Raw genomic sequence first — 16,619 nt, 5'->3', positions numbered from 1 at the left:
AACTGACCTAAGCTTATATTTGTTAGACTTAACAATCCAGCCTCAGATGTTTAAAGGGGTCGTCTCTCAAAAATGACATGATGTATAGAAAGTACAACCTGGACTGATAGAGGTGTTTTTGACCAAAACATATAAAATTTATAAAAAATCATCTTTTTATAAATAACATCGTTCTGCAGTTTTGGTATCAATTAGCATGGAAAAAGTTATCAAAATCAATTCAAAATGTTTTATGCTTCAGTATTTACGCGATAACTGGAATACTTTCAGATTCTAAAATCATGAGCACGAAATTAGTCAACTTGTTTTTGCATCTTCCGCATAGAATTGTTTGCACTTTAGAGGAAGTCATTGTTTATACATGTGACAGACGATGCATACATACATGCATACATACATGGTAAATTACCCTGCCAGGGTTATACGTCCATGGTATATCTAATGGGTTATAAAACACACTTCAGCGAGGACGATATTAGGATGGTATTACGTAACATTCATCGCTGTTTTGGTCTATAACGTGGGGTAAGTAATAGTATAAAAAGGAAAACTTTTACTAATTGGGATAGGAACTATCCTTTCCGTCTGGAGTATTAACGAGTAATTAGAATTTTCCTTTTGGAATATTTGTTTACCGGTGTGTCCATAGGTAGGCCCTATAGAATTATCACTCTATAATCGTTTTTGTGTAAAGTTGTTTAGAGTATACAATCACACCGATCACGACGATGTACTTTTTCCTCAAAAAGTTTGGTCCATTTTTCGCAGAGATCGAGCGAATGAAAACTTCCAAACCAAAATAAAGATGTCTCGTCCTTTGTTATTGCTTTTGTCAAGATGAAAGAATGCGTCCGTTCGATTAATGTTTTCGTCTAGACATTCATGTAAACGGGGTCGGGGCGGGGGGAGGTCGCGAACCACTGGCGGTATATAAGCATTTTTTTATCAGAGCTATAATCAGTGCGTTGATGGCGATCCCTATAGATACTTAGGCGCAGGCTGCGCTTCGTAACGTGAAACTCGGAATCACACTCCATTTCATTTGAAACATGATGGAATAGGTCATAGAATGGATTTCAAGATATCAACCTTTATAATTGAATAACAATGTTGGGAATATACTATGCACTTGCCAAGTATTATTTTGATTATACAAACTTTGCGAATATAATATCCTTGCAGTCAATTTCCGGGATGTGGTTATAGATGCATTATAATTGTCCAAAGTAGAGACTTGGAGATAATGTTAAATCATTTATAGATTCTTAAGTGGGGCTCTAAGGTGAAGATCATTAGGTACCTTCATTTATGAGTTTCCTTTACGATATCTCGTAACACTTCATTGATACGTCATAACACAACATAATATCCACGTGTAAAGGGCGACATCCGATTGGACGTCAGAAATTGACTGCACTGACGTCATATATTTATGAGTAGACAGCGCATCGGGCACAAACGTCAGAGACATCAAGTTTAAGATACCCAAGGAGGCCTGTTTGTGAAAACAAGTAAAGGCTGAAAAAAAGAAATCCAAATCATATCGGAGGGGACGGGAGGGTTGTAAACTTTATTTTTATATTTTTAGCTGCGTTTGGCAAAACGTCACCTGCATGCATGACTTCACCGCACACCGAAGACTTTCACGGAATGGATGGAAGAATAAAGTTAGGTGAATGTCATGGTGATGACCTCATACTAAGATAAATTATCATGGTGATCGAAAGATTACCCCCCCCCCCAACCCCGCCCCGACCAAGCACAATTTGAAATATATGCACTAGCCCAAATATCCGAGAACGTCGTGGAAATACGGTATCCCTACGTTGTGGTAATGCGATCATTTAATATTTTCGAGCAACCATCCGTTAGATGAACATTTTGTTGGTTTTTTTTTTGGGGGGGGGGCGGAACTTATTTAGTCCATGATCCACCATCATCACTCTGCTAGCTGGAGCCTACATCAAACGTCCTATCGCCATCACAGCTCGACCTGCGAGCAGATACACATTACCGGAAGGAAATGTAATCTTACCCGTCCGTCCACACGCGCACGTCGGAATCTTGCAAAAACCGCAAAAGTTACCCTAATAAAATAATACTAATAAAAGGATGATACAGGGAAAACTTGTTGGATCTGTTCGCGTGCTGGGCTCGATTTTGAAGTTTTTAATCAACTCCATCTGTTTGTTCTCTCAGAGAGATATTCACGATTGGAACTGCCTTTGGTAGTAAAGCTACATCTATTATCAAATTCATGTAACCTTGCAAGGGATGGTATCGGCAACAGCGTAACCCTGACTCTGTATTAGAAGGGGTATTATATTCTATAGTCACCGCGTCCTATGAAGAACCGACACGCGTGCACGAGAGCGACACACTTACAAGCAGCACAAGACAAACACCATAAAATTGAACTTCGTCTCCGCCCACTTCAGGCTGTTATAATGAGCGCCACACTCCCTTCGAAAATTTATGAGAGGCGTTTAAAAGGCTTGTGCTGTGTACATGTTGATTTGAATCCGACACCATCGGAGTATTACCCCTAGGGTAATACCATGAAAGTAGTCCACGTTAACACCTCCCGCCGGTTTCGGCAAAATCTGATATGTCTTTCGGAAAGATGGTAATGCACACCACTGGTGGAGGTCGTTTTCTACCAAATTTATATCGAAATGGGTCGATGCAGGGAGTTGTTAACCCTGGTCGAACATGGAAGCAACGTATACGGCTGGGAGATATACGAACATATTTTCTAACAAGTATAACACATCTGATTAATTCTTCTATTAAATGAGGTTGTTTATGAAGTTAGCTGATGCAATTATCACCTCGGATAAGTCAAGACGATATTATCTACATGACTTGACTCTGCAAAACTCACTCATTGCTGGATAAATAAAAGCCTAACTTTGGACAATTTTACTAAAGTCTCAATTACCTTTGCGGAAGCGCAACCAGGCTCTATTAATTGCGCAACCAGGCTCAATTAATTATCACTTGTGAGGAAGACAGGAAACAACAACAACAAAGGAAGAATAAGACGGAAACACCAACAGACAGGAAAGAAAAAGATGAAAATTCGAATTGTCTCCTTTTTTAAGTGAACTTTTTTTCAAACGTATAAGCACACCTGATTGGCTCACTTGACCTGTTTATATATATAGCAATGACCTATTTATATGGCAATGCATGAAGTACCATGATATATCATAACACCATTTGGAACACAAGTTTCTCTTAGAGCCCAAATTAATGATTTTAAAGCAACTATACTGTTTTTAAGCCTAATCACCGACCCAGATTGTGTGTGCCGTGTATAATGTGCAAATTTGAACATCTAAATAGTGCCATTCAACAAATGGATCAGTCGAAGATGAATCGAGATTCGAGAATGAATTATTTGTAAGCAATTCGACAGGTGCAATGACTTATGACGAAGAATACGTATAGCAGTGAGGAAAACCACATTAACACAGTATATCTTGCATGGTTTGACGCGTGCTCACATATTATAATGTAAACAATCATAATGTTGCCAACTTTCTTACAAAAGTTAAATAATTGTCGACAAATTGTGGAATGATTGTTCCGGTTGTGTAGGTTGCAAATAAGCTATAACGACGGCATAATATATAATTATAACTTCCTGACATATATATAGTTCTTACTGTACGTTAACACTGTATATGTCATATTAACTTGCTTCGTATCCGAATGTTTGCTCGGTTTCACCTACTTTCTGGTTATTTGTCTGTATATAGTCAAAGTAATCGAAGATACGTGAGAATTAGGGGTACATCAAATTTCCTTAAATTGTTAACACCTGGAATATAACGTAAAAATATTATAGGCTATATACCGTAACTCACAAGGCGTACACTTCACATTACCAGAACTTGTCTAGGATTCGACCTGCTCTGGATTCGAACTTGCCTCGAAATTAATCAGACTGGAGCTGGACTCGAGGACTTGAATATATATACTGGTCTCAACTATTCACTCCCTGCAGGATGTCCACAAATCTATAGTATGATGAATTTGCAACATACATAATATAATGCAAACCGAACATTCATGTGAGCTATAACGAAAAAAGTTGAAAAGAGCAAAGAATGATGTTTGGCCAGATCGGGATTCGAACCATGGACCTCTGGATTATACAAGCTATACAAGCCATGGATATGTAACAATATAGCGTTTGCTAGGGATTCCCCTGTTTATGCTTTAGTCCCCTGTTTATGTTTTCTCAAACAAACCCTCACTCACCTCTACTATTGCCAGATACATTAATTAAAACATTTCGAGATTTAGAAATGCTCCGCTGCAGATTATTCACCAATTTTTCTCTCTTTTAATGAATGAGCTTTAAACACCATAATACATCTTGAATAAGTCACATCTTAACGTGCAAACTCTTGGGCAATGTCACGTGGTTACGATTTTCTACATCACCATTTTCTATCTTTTTATATTTCTTACGGGAAGCTGCTGATTTGCTAGTCTTCATGCCTGTCTGGTCAAGTTCACTGATACAGGGGCGAATCCAGGATATTATAAAGGAGGGCATGCGACAATGGGGTCGTTGGAGGCGATCCGGTAGGAACAGTCTTCAGGGTTATACTCACACATGGAAAATTATAATGTTTGGCGTGAAATGGTGCTTGCTGATCAGCTGATGCTAATTACGTACATAATTAGGTCTAAACAGAAGGTTGTGATAATAAATATGTATGTATATGTGATCTTCCCGCAAGCAGAAACTCGCGAAAGAAGCCATGCAGGCTTATAGACTCGCAAGCTGACCGAAGCCAATCTCTCGGCACACATCCATTTAACGTCCATGTCGGGAAGTTGTTATTGAACAACACCCTTGCCAGACGACACACATTGCTGTCGGCGGGGAATCGAACCGGGGATCTCATGACTGGGAGACGCCGGCGTTAACCACTAGGCCATACACTCCGCCATACTTTTGAAAATACTTTTGAAAATACTTTTGGAAATACTTTTGAAAATACTTTTGAAAATACTTTTGAAAATACTTTTGAAAATACTTTTGAATTTTGTATCAGGTCGAGAACGACATCCCCAACCCCAGCCCCCTCCCCTCCCCTTCCTAACCTCAATCCTAAGTCAATACCACATCCGTTCATAGAATCGGAATAAATATATGGGCCTAGTATCTCCATTATTTATATTACATTACATGTGTTATGACCGTAGATACCCCTATATACGACCGCCTCGGGACAAAACACGATGCATGAGTTAATTATAGCCATTAGTGGTTATGTTATTAAATATGTATATCCGCAATACAAAAACAAAAATTATTCTATTATTTTTAACACAGTTCGTCACAAAATAATGGCATCGTCACATTTAGCGCATTCATGTATGGAATATGTAAGTTTGTGTTTTGTTTTTCGTGTTATTTCCGTTGTGATAAACATGCTCCGCGAGGCAATTGTATTGTTTATTTAACATCACTGAAAACCGGCATATGAATATTAGTTCTTAAAACATTTCAATTTAATGCTCCATCGGACAGTGTTTGTAAATGTTGAAATTCCCAAACGCGTCCCTTACTATCGGTACATGTTTGAAAAATATACTACCGTAGAGCTGTGTCAATATGATATTTATTGGTAAATTATTCAAAATACAATTTATATACACATGTTATGTTGCAAACTGAAGCTAATCTTTGACGTATAATGCTGCATGTATTATATGTGATATAATTTAATATATAATGTAATTCAATACTGTATTTCGTAGGTCCCCGTATAGGTGAGTATTCAGACCATGGGCGTCAATCCAGGGGGGGGCGGGGGGACACGTCCCCCCACATTTCGATGGGTGGGGGAAACAATATCAAATGTCCCCCACACATTTGGAAAAAGAGTAGTTTCGTGGCTCTATTTGGTTAGGGCTTACACATCTCAGGATTCATATCATCGAATATCACTCAATGTTGCTGAATGGAGAATTCCACCCAGATCTCGTGAGTTGGTACCCTGAGCTCTCCAACAATCTTAAGCTTAGTCTGCCTTTCTTTCGAGGCCAGTTCCATTCGTCGTCGGTTGAAGGGTATAGACAAATATTCAAGTCGATGAATCCAGCGGTACGGGCTATGTTTGGTGAAGTCGAAGCTCTCTTGCGGTTGCTCCTCGTCTCCTCCGCCAGTTCGACGGAAGCCGAGAGATCTTTTAGTGCTCTGAGGCGTTTGAAGACAAGGCTACGGAGCATCATGACTCAACAGAGGCTGAACCATGTGATGGTGTGCCATATTCACCGCGAACGTCTAGCCCAGTTGAAGCCTGAGGAGTTAGCATAGAAGTTCGTTGGTTCCTCGGATTACAGACGCTGCATCTTCGGGCGATTCCAGTAGAAAACTAGTGCGCTCCGTCATTATCATAAGAGACAGTACTTCATAGCTAGAGCCAAAGCCTGTACATAGTTGTTGTTTAGTTGTAGATGGTGTTTCAAAGACTGTGCCCGTTCCCTAATATTGGGGAAAATGAAATAGGGAGCATATTCCGTGGCAGCGCATCCCATGTTACCTTGTTGTTGAGTGATACCGGAGTTTACTCCACAGTGAGAACACTGGGTACACGCAGGGACGTCGCTAGAGGGGGGTGTGGGGTGTCTCACCCACAAACTTGGTAAAACTGACGCTAGTTGGAAAATTGGAGTGCGGCAGTCGGAATTTCCGACTGTCGCACTCTAGTTTATCTAGGCCTATTCATTTATCCCTGTGATAGTGCATGACCTAAAAAAATTTACCACGTTTTCCTTGCCGCTTTGGGAAATTTTATCTCGCGATTCTTATACTCCACCGTACAAAACTTCGTATGATTTTGAATACTACAAAAAAATGCCTAATAGAACTACCGTCATAGGCGTAGAAGTCCAATTTGATTTTTTTGGGGGGGGGGATGTAACGACTTGCCCGAAAAATATAATCAAGTATTTTCGAGCGCTACGCGCGCGTTCCACATGATAATGTGCATATCATATAGGCACGCATCGGTTTTTACATCGCATGCATGAGTGCCAGTGGGTACAACTGTATCGCAAAAAGTTCGGAACAAAAGTGCAGTCGCGAAAGATTGGGTTTTCTGACTGACACTGACCGTATCGTTGACGAATAGCGCGAGGGTGGGGGTACAAAGCAGCAGTCGGAAGTTTCTGTCTTCAAAACCGATTTTCAGCCACTACCCCCCCCCCCCCAATCATCAGGCCTTAGCTACGTCCCTGGGTACACGGTGGTTACATAGTACGCTCCGACCAGAATTCACCCGATTACCAGATGCAGATCCACCTAGCAACCGAGGTAACTTGCGTGAGGACTCCAACGAACAACCACTGATTTATTTGGATGCTTTCATCACTTTAGTCACCACTCACATGGGACCTATTCTAAGTCTGACGATACATGCGCATGTGTGAGGTCCTGAAAACATAATTAAAGTGGTTTGTCTTGCCATCCTTGTTTCAAATTTCATAGAAATGTATTCTCGTAGACCTAGCAACCTGGTTTAACATGCTGGCGTTTGACGACTTTTGGCCAAGTTTGCGCTAAGCTCGATATACGAACTCGGATCTGGGCTGTGCCTAATTAGTTAGTTATTTAAATTATTAATAATGGCGTATGAGGAAATGCACCATTTTGTGCTATGACTCCCAGGACGGCAAGTCGAGAAACTCACATGCAGTCGCGGCGGATAGCTTCCTTCGCCTTTATGTCCGGGGACATTTTGGGACATCGTTCCTATAGACCAGGGGTGGGCAACCTGCGGGCCACATGCGGCCCGCCAGTGATTTTTTTGCGGCCCGTGAGATGTCTCAAGAAAAAGAAAAAAATCAATCTATTTTACATCATCACCAAAAACGAGCTAGCTGCTAAGAATTTATCTGCACTAATGATGCTGTCAGGTTGGTCTATTATCACCATTAATTATCAACTGGACTGTATTGACATTATGTTTTTGTGAATACAGATTAAGTACACATTCCTATTGCTTGAACGTCCTTGGAATCAAAGGTTTGAAATCAACAGCAGGTCGTTGGTTAGGTGCGGCCCTGTCAATCTTTCACTCCTAAAATCTGGCCCATTTATTCAAAGAGGTTGCCCACCCCTGCAATAGGCCTATATCTGAGGCCCTGGGGTCAATCCTTGACCGACTTGGTGCAATATAATGTGCCCATTTCGAAGTAAATTTATTCACAGATTGTTAGTTGTCATGGGTTCGATCAAATGGGGTATTCTATCCTGAAACATAGGGCAAAATGGGGCTGGGGTTCCAGTTCGCCGCATCATTTGTCAACTTGCACTGGGTTCTAATGTTCATGTCAATTGATATCACTAATAAAAGAAATAATCCACCAAAAAAGGAAGGTCGCATGAACTTTATTGCAGATTTCCTGAGTGACGAATTTGTAATTTTCTCCCGAAATCACGCAACTAGATGGCTGCTATCCAGCCTGGCAAGTGCCATCTCCAGCGATCTAGCAGGTATTGAAATCTGAAATTTTCTTGGTACGCTGCGCGCCAACTAATAGTGGCGCTCCGCTTAGATAGTACTTACGGCCGGAATACTCGAATCGATTACGTCCCCCCCCCCCCACGTTTCAAATCGGATTGACGCCCCTGATTCAGACCACACGACTTTGTTTTGTAAATAGGTCTGTATATGATTACTGTGATCGTATATGTATATAGGCTGAAACGAAGGTGAATCGGGGGACAGGACAGACCGACAGGGTGGGCCAGATACTAGAGAAGCGTGGGACGGGAGGAATGGAGGTGGTGGTCGGGTGGGGCTATAAATAACATTCTTGGCATATTAAAGCAGCGTTTCTTAACATCACGTGGGAGACAACCCTTTTAGTTTTCATCAATATAGCTGGTAAAAGTTGAGGTGTACATATATCCCCCCCCCCCCCCCCCAACTTACTAAACCTTGGTTTCGAGTAGTGGGAAAAGGTGACCCCAAAAAACACTGTATTTTCAACTTCTTGCTGCATATCAGGCTGCATCAGGGTAGTTTACGATGCATTAATTGTGCTGCATTACAGTGTTTGTATATAGTCGCCACAGACTCACAAACATCTTTGTCTCACTCGCCGAATTAATTTGTATCTTCAAAGTAAACATGTTTATATCGTCACCACATTATTTGAACTCATCAAACACAAGTGTGCATTGCCTATCACAAAATAGTTTGCGTATAGTCCCATACTACTGTACACAGTCAATTTGCCAAGTAAACACGTAAAATTGTTCTCGTCGTCAAATATAACATTGTCCTTTTCCGCGTTCCGTAACGAGTTCTATAAGCCTTACAGTCTCTCTTTCTTTCTTTTTTCTTTCTTTTTGTCAAAACAAATATCACCAATTCATGTAAAACAACATAGATAGGCCTACAAATCATGCATTGCAACCATATACAAATACAACTATATACAATACTACAATAATCAGAGCATAAACATGCAGTTGAAAGGTTTACAAACGCAAGGAAAGATGAACTTGACTTTTTTGGGGAAACAAATATTGTTTTTTTTTCTGTAAAGTAGCAATCACGTGGTTATGTAACAACATAGATCTCTTATAGTTAAATTGAGGGTTATCGGATTATGAATAGATGTAACGAGGTTTGGTCAAAGTAACAACGAAATAAACGCTAACAAAAAAAGAAAGAATAAATTTGTTACAGTGCTCTCTGGATAATAAAAAAACATTAAACTTTACAAAATGCTAAGTTTATTGATACAAATTTGAATTGGTCAAAATTTTAACATGATAAAAAAAAAAAACTTTCTGGGAGTTTTTCCTTTTTTTCCTTTTTAATCTAGTTATATTGTCAATAAAGTTGCATCGGGTATAGAGTAAGATTCAATCAATTACACAAGTCGAAAATTTCAGTTCATTAAATTAGGAGAGTAGTGGTATCCTTTGTAGTCGTTACAAACAAAATAGGCCACGAATGCTCAAAGCGCCAAATTGATGAAATTACATTCTGATCGATTAACCAAAGCATGTTTCTCCGAGAGTATGTATATACGTCAACCAATCAAAAAGCTGCAGCATCTTCGATCATGAATTTAAAAAGCCAGCCAGGCATTACCTCCAAGTTCGATCGTCAAGTTGAATAAAATCTCCGGTTTGCACATCTAAAGGCTGTTTTTTTTCTTCTTAGCTTAACATCTCATCCCGGGAGGATGGGGTTGCCAGGTCTGGAGCAGTCTCCCAGTATTTTAAGTTTCCCACGTATTTTTTTTCAAGTTTCCATTCTGTGAATATTGCTTGGATATACCCTTCAAATGTATTGATATTTAATAGCCTGTTTTTGTTTTAAAATTGTTTTGCTAACCTGCACGGTTCAATCGTGCTTGCTGCCCCCTCCCCCCCCCCCCCCGAAACCATTCAAAGGCGATGGCAGATGGTTCAACCTTGGGTGTCGGGTGACGGGAGATGGGATATCATGGGCATCGTTAATACATACATCAGACATAAATAACATTTATTATGACATATATAACTTCGTGGTTTATTGTGAGTTTAGGCCCGACACTCTTCATATATGAATCTCATAAGCGCCAAGTGCCCACAATATGTGTTGTCATAACCAGTCGTTTGCTGATCTGTACAAATAAACAACACACAGGTGCATGCGTGTTGACATCGTAAACCGGAAGCGTATGTTTACCGTATACTTTATCGTACTTCCTGTTTTTTTTTAGCTTTCACTGGAAACCCATGGTGCTGTTTTCCCCCAAAATGAGCGATTTGGAATCATCGGAACGCCGTGAGTGGGTATTAAAATTTCTCATTTTTGATTCACATGAGAAAACCATTCACGACATTTTTGTATAGAAGCCAAAGACGTTTAAAGTCTCCAACATCTGCCCGTCATTTATGCATGAAAACGTATATAAGTTTTCGTTAAAACAAAAACTTTCTCTGTAAATATATTAACAATTCTTAACATCATGATTTATTTTTTACTTCATTTGCATAAAACTGTTCAAATCCGTACGTTTTCTTAGTGATCAACCGCTCCTTCCAGACGTTTCAAAATGACAAACTGATCCCTTGTTAAATTTCCACAAATCAACATTTTGCAGCAGAATCATGATAGCTTATTCATTTAACCGATAAAATTAATATGTTATTAATATTTTTTTTTTAAAATCAAGAAATGGAAGGATGTTATGATTTAGATTATTTGCAGTTCAATGTTAAAGTTATAACTTTTCTACACATGGGCTTGTTAAAGTAGATCTATACATATTTTGCGGATAATCGTTGTACTGGGAAGAACGTGAGCAGTGAGTTCGTCGGTTTCTTGCAAAATGTTCAATTGTCTAAAGTTTAAATCGATTCGATAAGTTTCTGCATTTGGTAAAAACATATGTATGTCAGTAATTCAACACTTTGAAGAAAAATTCTAGCATGCCGTAATGTTTTAACAAGTTTTAACGAATTAATGACACCCTATACGTATCCATGCATGCGACGTTATATACCGTAATTTATCTTCTATACAATTTTCTATATAATTTCTATACTATTTATATTGTCACATTTTTACAACGCATTTTCCATTTTGCGTTTATAGCGCTTTTAAAATTTAAAATTTTTCACATTTATATATATTTTAAATTTTAAGAATTTGTTTGTATCATTTTCACTTTTACATTTGCAGTTTTTTATACAATTTATTGTCAGTTGGTATTTAAAAAATTTTCTACCCTTTTTATACCTTACATTATCGATTTATATATTTGTATATCATGATTGTTTGTATTTTACTGTAAAGAGCCTTAGAGCAATTTCTGATTGGATAAGGCGCTATAGAAATTTTGTATAATAATAATAATAATAATAATCTTAGTGTGTCCACGGTCTGTCAGAGCCCTTTTTTGCTTGGTGACCCCAAGTTTCACCTGCATCATCTCGGCGACCCTCCAGTGGCGGATGCTGTGGCCCGGGGGAAAGCCGATCCACGGGGAGGAGGTATCCGCATTCCCTCTGCAAATTATGTTATGCATTTGTATAGTTGCAAAGTTAATGGTAAGTTATATTTTGCAAATTTCAATTCATTCATGTTCAGGATATTTCAACTTTTTTCCACAACTAGGCTATATATAGGTAATTTCTTTCTTTCTGCCGAATATTTGGGCTGACTTCTAAATTGTTTTGACGACCCAACAGAGGGTCGCGATCCCTATACTTTGTATACCAAAGAACATAATAAATACATGTAGTATCTAATACATGGCATGGCTTCGCATACAAAGATTTAAATGAACTAGCTTATGTAGATACAATTATAATGACGAAGAGAATGAGAAAGTTAGCAGGCATCATTTATGCTCGAATGAATTGAACGTTGAACCACTGAAATGTTCCTTAAACTAGTAACTGAAAAAAAACGGTATTCAATGGCCTGAATTGGTGGTTAAATGTTTCAAACATGCATGGTCTGAAGTCCTGCTGTATCAACTTGGTCTGTAGCATATACGTGTAGCATGACTCTTATAGTTTCAAGAACATTTGAACTATCTTCGATTCATAATGATCAATTTTTCACAACCAGGATGTGTTGGGGGGGGGGGGGGCTGCACGGGTACTAGTGCAAGCTGGCGCATCTACATGCACGCTACAGGGCTATGGTATAAACACGCCATGCGGTCCATGGATTTGTGTACCATTAGGGGAAGCGATGATTTCTCAAGAACCTATAAAGAGGCTTCTTCAATTGACAGAATGCAGTGAACAACCATTACCATGTTTGGCTTCTGCATTTGCCTAATGCGATGTTGGTCACAACACGCGGAACGTTAACGGCTGTTGACTTTATAACTCACTTTAAAGTATAGGTATCACATAAATGAATATTATGAAATTGCTCCCTTAGTTAGGTTGAGCCTAGCTGGTATGCAACTATTTTAGAATTATATGTTGCTTGGTCAGAGCAGTCACACCAATAGTACAATCCAAGGCAACTATACCAGTTTCAAATCTTTGTTTTTAGAAGTGGAACTGGAAATCCGCCGATCGCTGAGGCACAACTACCGTTAGCCTGCGAGTTTTAGCTGCTTCACTCCTCTTGTATAGATTACGGACACTGTGCCAAGAAAGTGACTTTTCACCTGCACGCGATAGCAAACTTCAAGGCCGAATGCCAACCTTGATCCATTAACCAGCCTCTTGCAGCTTACTTTGGATTTTCTTTCTTTCCCAAAGTTATCATTGCAACACAGCATAGCAATTGACCAGACAAAATTGTATCAAATGTGTTGAAAACTGGATCTTTCTTCTATTGCAATAGCAACAATGCAATTGCATGAGACTGTCCTGTTATTCTGATCAATCTAGAGTACAATAAACCATGCATATTGTACGGCTGGTTTATGACTTGATAAACTATACACCTCAAACCGCAAGTTTACACATATAACTTCATGGTTAATTGAGATCAACTTGTACATAGTAAGCCTTAATTGTAACATCCAGAATGTTTTCTATCAACCACAAAAGCCCTCTCGGTCAAGACTATTTCGTTAAATCTCCATTGGTCATTTATACGAAGACGTTAACGGTGTTTTAATAGCAAGTCATTAACATGTCCGAATAGTCCACTGGTTTCCTGCATTTAAATTGCCCACATCCTGTTGAGGGAGTATGTATTATGATTAGAATGGCAGAGGAGTCGCACTCTCCACAAATTGTTTCCCTGAGACAAGTGCACGAACACTTCCGTTCAATCAGAACTCTTGAATCACGAATATAATAGACACACGCAAATCGGATAACGTTACATGTCGTCTGCACTGTTACTAACCAATCGTTTTAGTACCACTTAACTCACGGGAGGCTTAGTGGATTTTTACTGGCGTTTCGACTTCATGGATTTTTTTTTTTACCGAGCATTGCCTTAGTAGCAGTTCATTACAGATGGAAAAATCTTGAACTGGAAACTAATTTGGAATAATGAAATATCGTTTGGAATATTTTTGCTATGAATTGTACTTTCAACTAACGTTACATAATTAGAATTTAGAAAGTGAATTAGGGGATGACCGTACGACGTTGTTAATGGAAAGGTACCATAACCTGCTACAAACGGATTGGTTGAAACCTCCCAGACCTTATCGGGAATTGCAAGTCTGGTGAAGAAAACACATTACAGACATGAATTACTTAAGTTTATTTATGCGAGTTTCCATCGAAGTGCTCCTTTCTCTTCTGGTTCTTTCATCAATTGGTGAAAGTGACCCAATACCAGGTAAGCGAACAATACAATACTCGAACAGCCTTACTAACCAGTAACTGTAAGTTACGTTAGGCCTAACTTCCCTAAGAAACTAAGTTATGCTGGGTACTACCGTCAGTTTTTTGATGATCGAAGACGTTAACCTAACATAACCATGAAATACCTACGATCCGTGCTTAACTTAAGGACCTGCGCTAACTTTTCTATTAAAAAAGCTAACGACATGGTAAATACTGGACCTTACCGTGAGCAACTTAATCTATAACTTAGGCCTACTTAATTGAGGTGGCCATTCTGTTAGTAGTGTTAGTCGTCTTGAAGCTGTCACTCTTCACACTCACAGTTAGCCAGCACGTTTCTGCGTTGCCTAATTAAGGCTACGCATTTTAAGGGTCATACTCATAATATGATATAATACTATATCTTACTTTGTGGTCTAACTTGACTAAATGTAATTTTAAACTCAAGGATTAACTAAGTTGCCTCAGCCTTTAGTTTTATACCCAGATATTACATGTCTGCCTCATCACAGTTAATTGGGTTCCTGGGTCCAAACCCCACCAGGAATTGCTACTTTGCATTGCTATTGGGTGATATGTTTCGTGGATTTGTTACACAGTATGTGGCTTGCAAAGTGTGGTCCTGTTGTTTCAATAGGCCTATTGTAAAAACTATTCACCTTGATTACCTTCATTTTATGTTAGAGCATTAATTTGATTGTAACACAAAGGTAACTTTTGACCGACCATATAGTAAATACAGAAGATGGCTGTATTTCTTCCGTTTAATGACCGTACAGACCTTATGTAAATCATATCAGTTACATATATTGTCTATAATCAACATCTTTGTTGAATTGAAGCGTCATTGTTTTTGTTTCTTTATGGTCACTATACTCACTAGCCGGTTAACAGTTAACTCTGCTTCCCAGTGTCCCTCAAATTACACAATTTCCTACTGTACTGAGTGTTATTTTTCTTCTGTACGATATTGCGAACAATTAATTTGGATTTAATTGATTGTAATGTAGGTCGTACTCCCGTACAGTAATTTGTTATACATTTGTTATACATGTACTGTATGCTCAGTCACTCCTAAGTCTGTATCACTGTGGAATTACTTTTTGAATGAATTATTTCAGATAAAATCCAGAAAGATGTTGGCACCAGAGTTCAGACATACTTCTGTTTATCATATTTATATTATTTCTCAGATGATTCTGTCCCTAAGTTTCCTTTTCATCCCATTTGTCATATTGTCCATCTTATTATGAACACCTTATAATACAATGTAAACATGGCATTACATTGTAGTAAGCCTTAAAAGCCTTTCTTAGGGTAGACAGCCAGCAACTGCTGCATTTGTCACGTGGAAAATGTAATTTACGGGAAAAACTAATTTATAATGTTCAAAGATACATTTAAATTTGGCTAATTATGCTATGTACATCATCTAGCTTAGTGGCATTTGGTCCAGCCCCTCCCTCCCCCCCAAATTTACTAATGGTGACATGAAAGATATGAGCACTGTGCTTGATTTCATTCTGGCAAAATACCTTCCGACTTGATCTTTTGTACATCCATCTCTACCGAAATCCAGTAAATGTCTGATCTGGCATTAGACATACTTAAATACTATGTATGTAACAATTGCATCATGTTCAGGCATTAGTAACATCAAATAAATGATGACTCAACCAAGTTTAAGTTCAACTACAGGGAATAACTTATCCTGTATCTTATCACAAAATGGGCAAATTGCTATAAAAGTGCAAAGATGTAAAGCCGGTTTTTACATAAGAACCATTGTATTTTATATACTGTAAGAGAAAATTTCAGATCCTTGAAATCTGTTACACAAACTTCGAACACTTAATTAAATTCCCTGAACAGTACCAATAAAATGATGTCACTATCCAGAGCTATTAACAGTTCACTTAATGTAAAACACTATAAGTAAGTTGTCTGTTGTGGAATAATGCTGAGATCTAGCTGAAATCAGTTGAAATTGTATAGCTTGGTTTGAGTATTTTTGGTTTGTATCGACTGGTCAGAAGAAGCATGATAATGCATACTTTCCAATACTTTTAAATACTGAACCTGTTTCTGAACACCTGAACTATGAAGTTTGTATAAGTTATCTCATGTATTGTTTATATTATTGTGTGATTGCTTTGCCCCACCTCAGTAGATTACTTCATAGGCGAATGCCATGTTAGCGTTACCTGAACTATAATTTGCACACAAATTTGCATTCACATTATCTCTCCTGAAAACTTGTTTGTGATTATCGATTAGTTCTGGAAATGTCTTCCTGGAGTATGTT

At 38.6% G+C, this 16,619-nt stretch overlaps 1 protein-coding gene across 1 annotated transcript in view; it reads left to right on the top strand.

Moving 5' to 3' along the window:
* The first annotated feature begins 13,799 nt into the window (after positions 1-13,799).
* LOC139979887 (vascular endothelial growth factor receptor 1-like) overlaps positions 13,800-16,619 on the top strand; it is a 71,948-nt gene continuing 69,128 nt past the window's right edge. The window contains exon 1 of the mRNA XM_071991077.1: positions 13,800-14,306. Coding sequence (XP_071847178.1) covers positions 14,213-14,306 — 94 coding nt within the window. The 5' untranslated portion in view covers positions 13,800-14,212. The remainder of the gene's footprint in view (positions 14,307-16,619) is intronic.

This window comes from Apostichopus japonicus, chromosome 14, assembly GCF_037975245.1.
Source record: "Apostichopus japonicus isolate 1M-3 chromosome 14, ASM3797524v1, whole genome shotgun sequence".
In the NCBI taxonomy this organism is placed as follows: domain Eukaryota; kingdom Metazoa; phylum Echinodermata; class Holothuroidea; order Aspidochirotida; family Stichopodidae; genus Apostichopus; species Apostichopus japonicus.
This window is presented reverse-complemented; position numbering and strand designations above follow the sequence as displayed.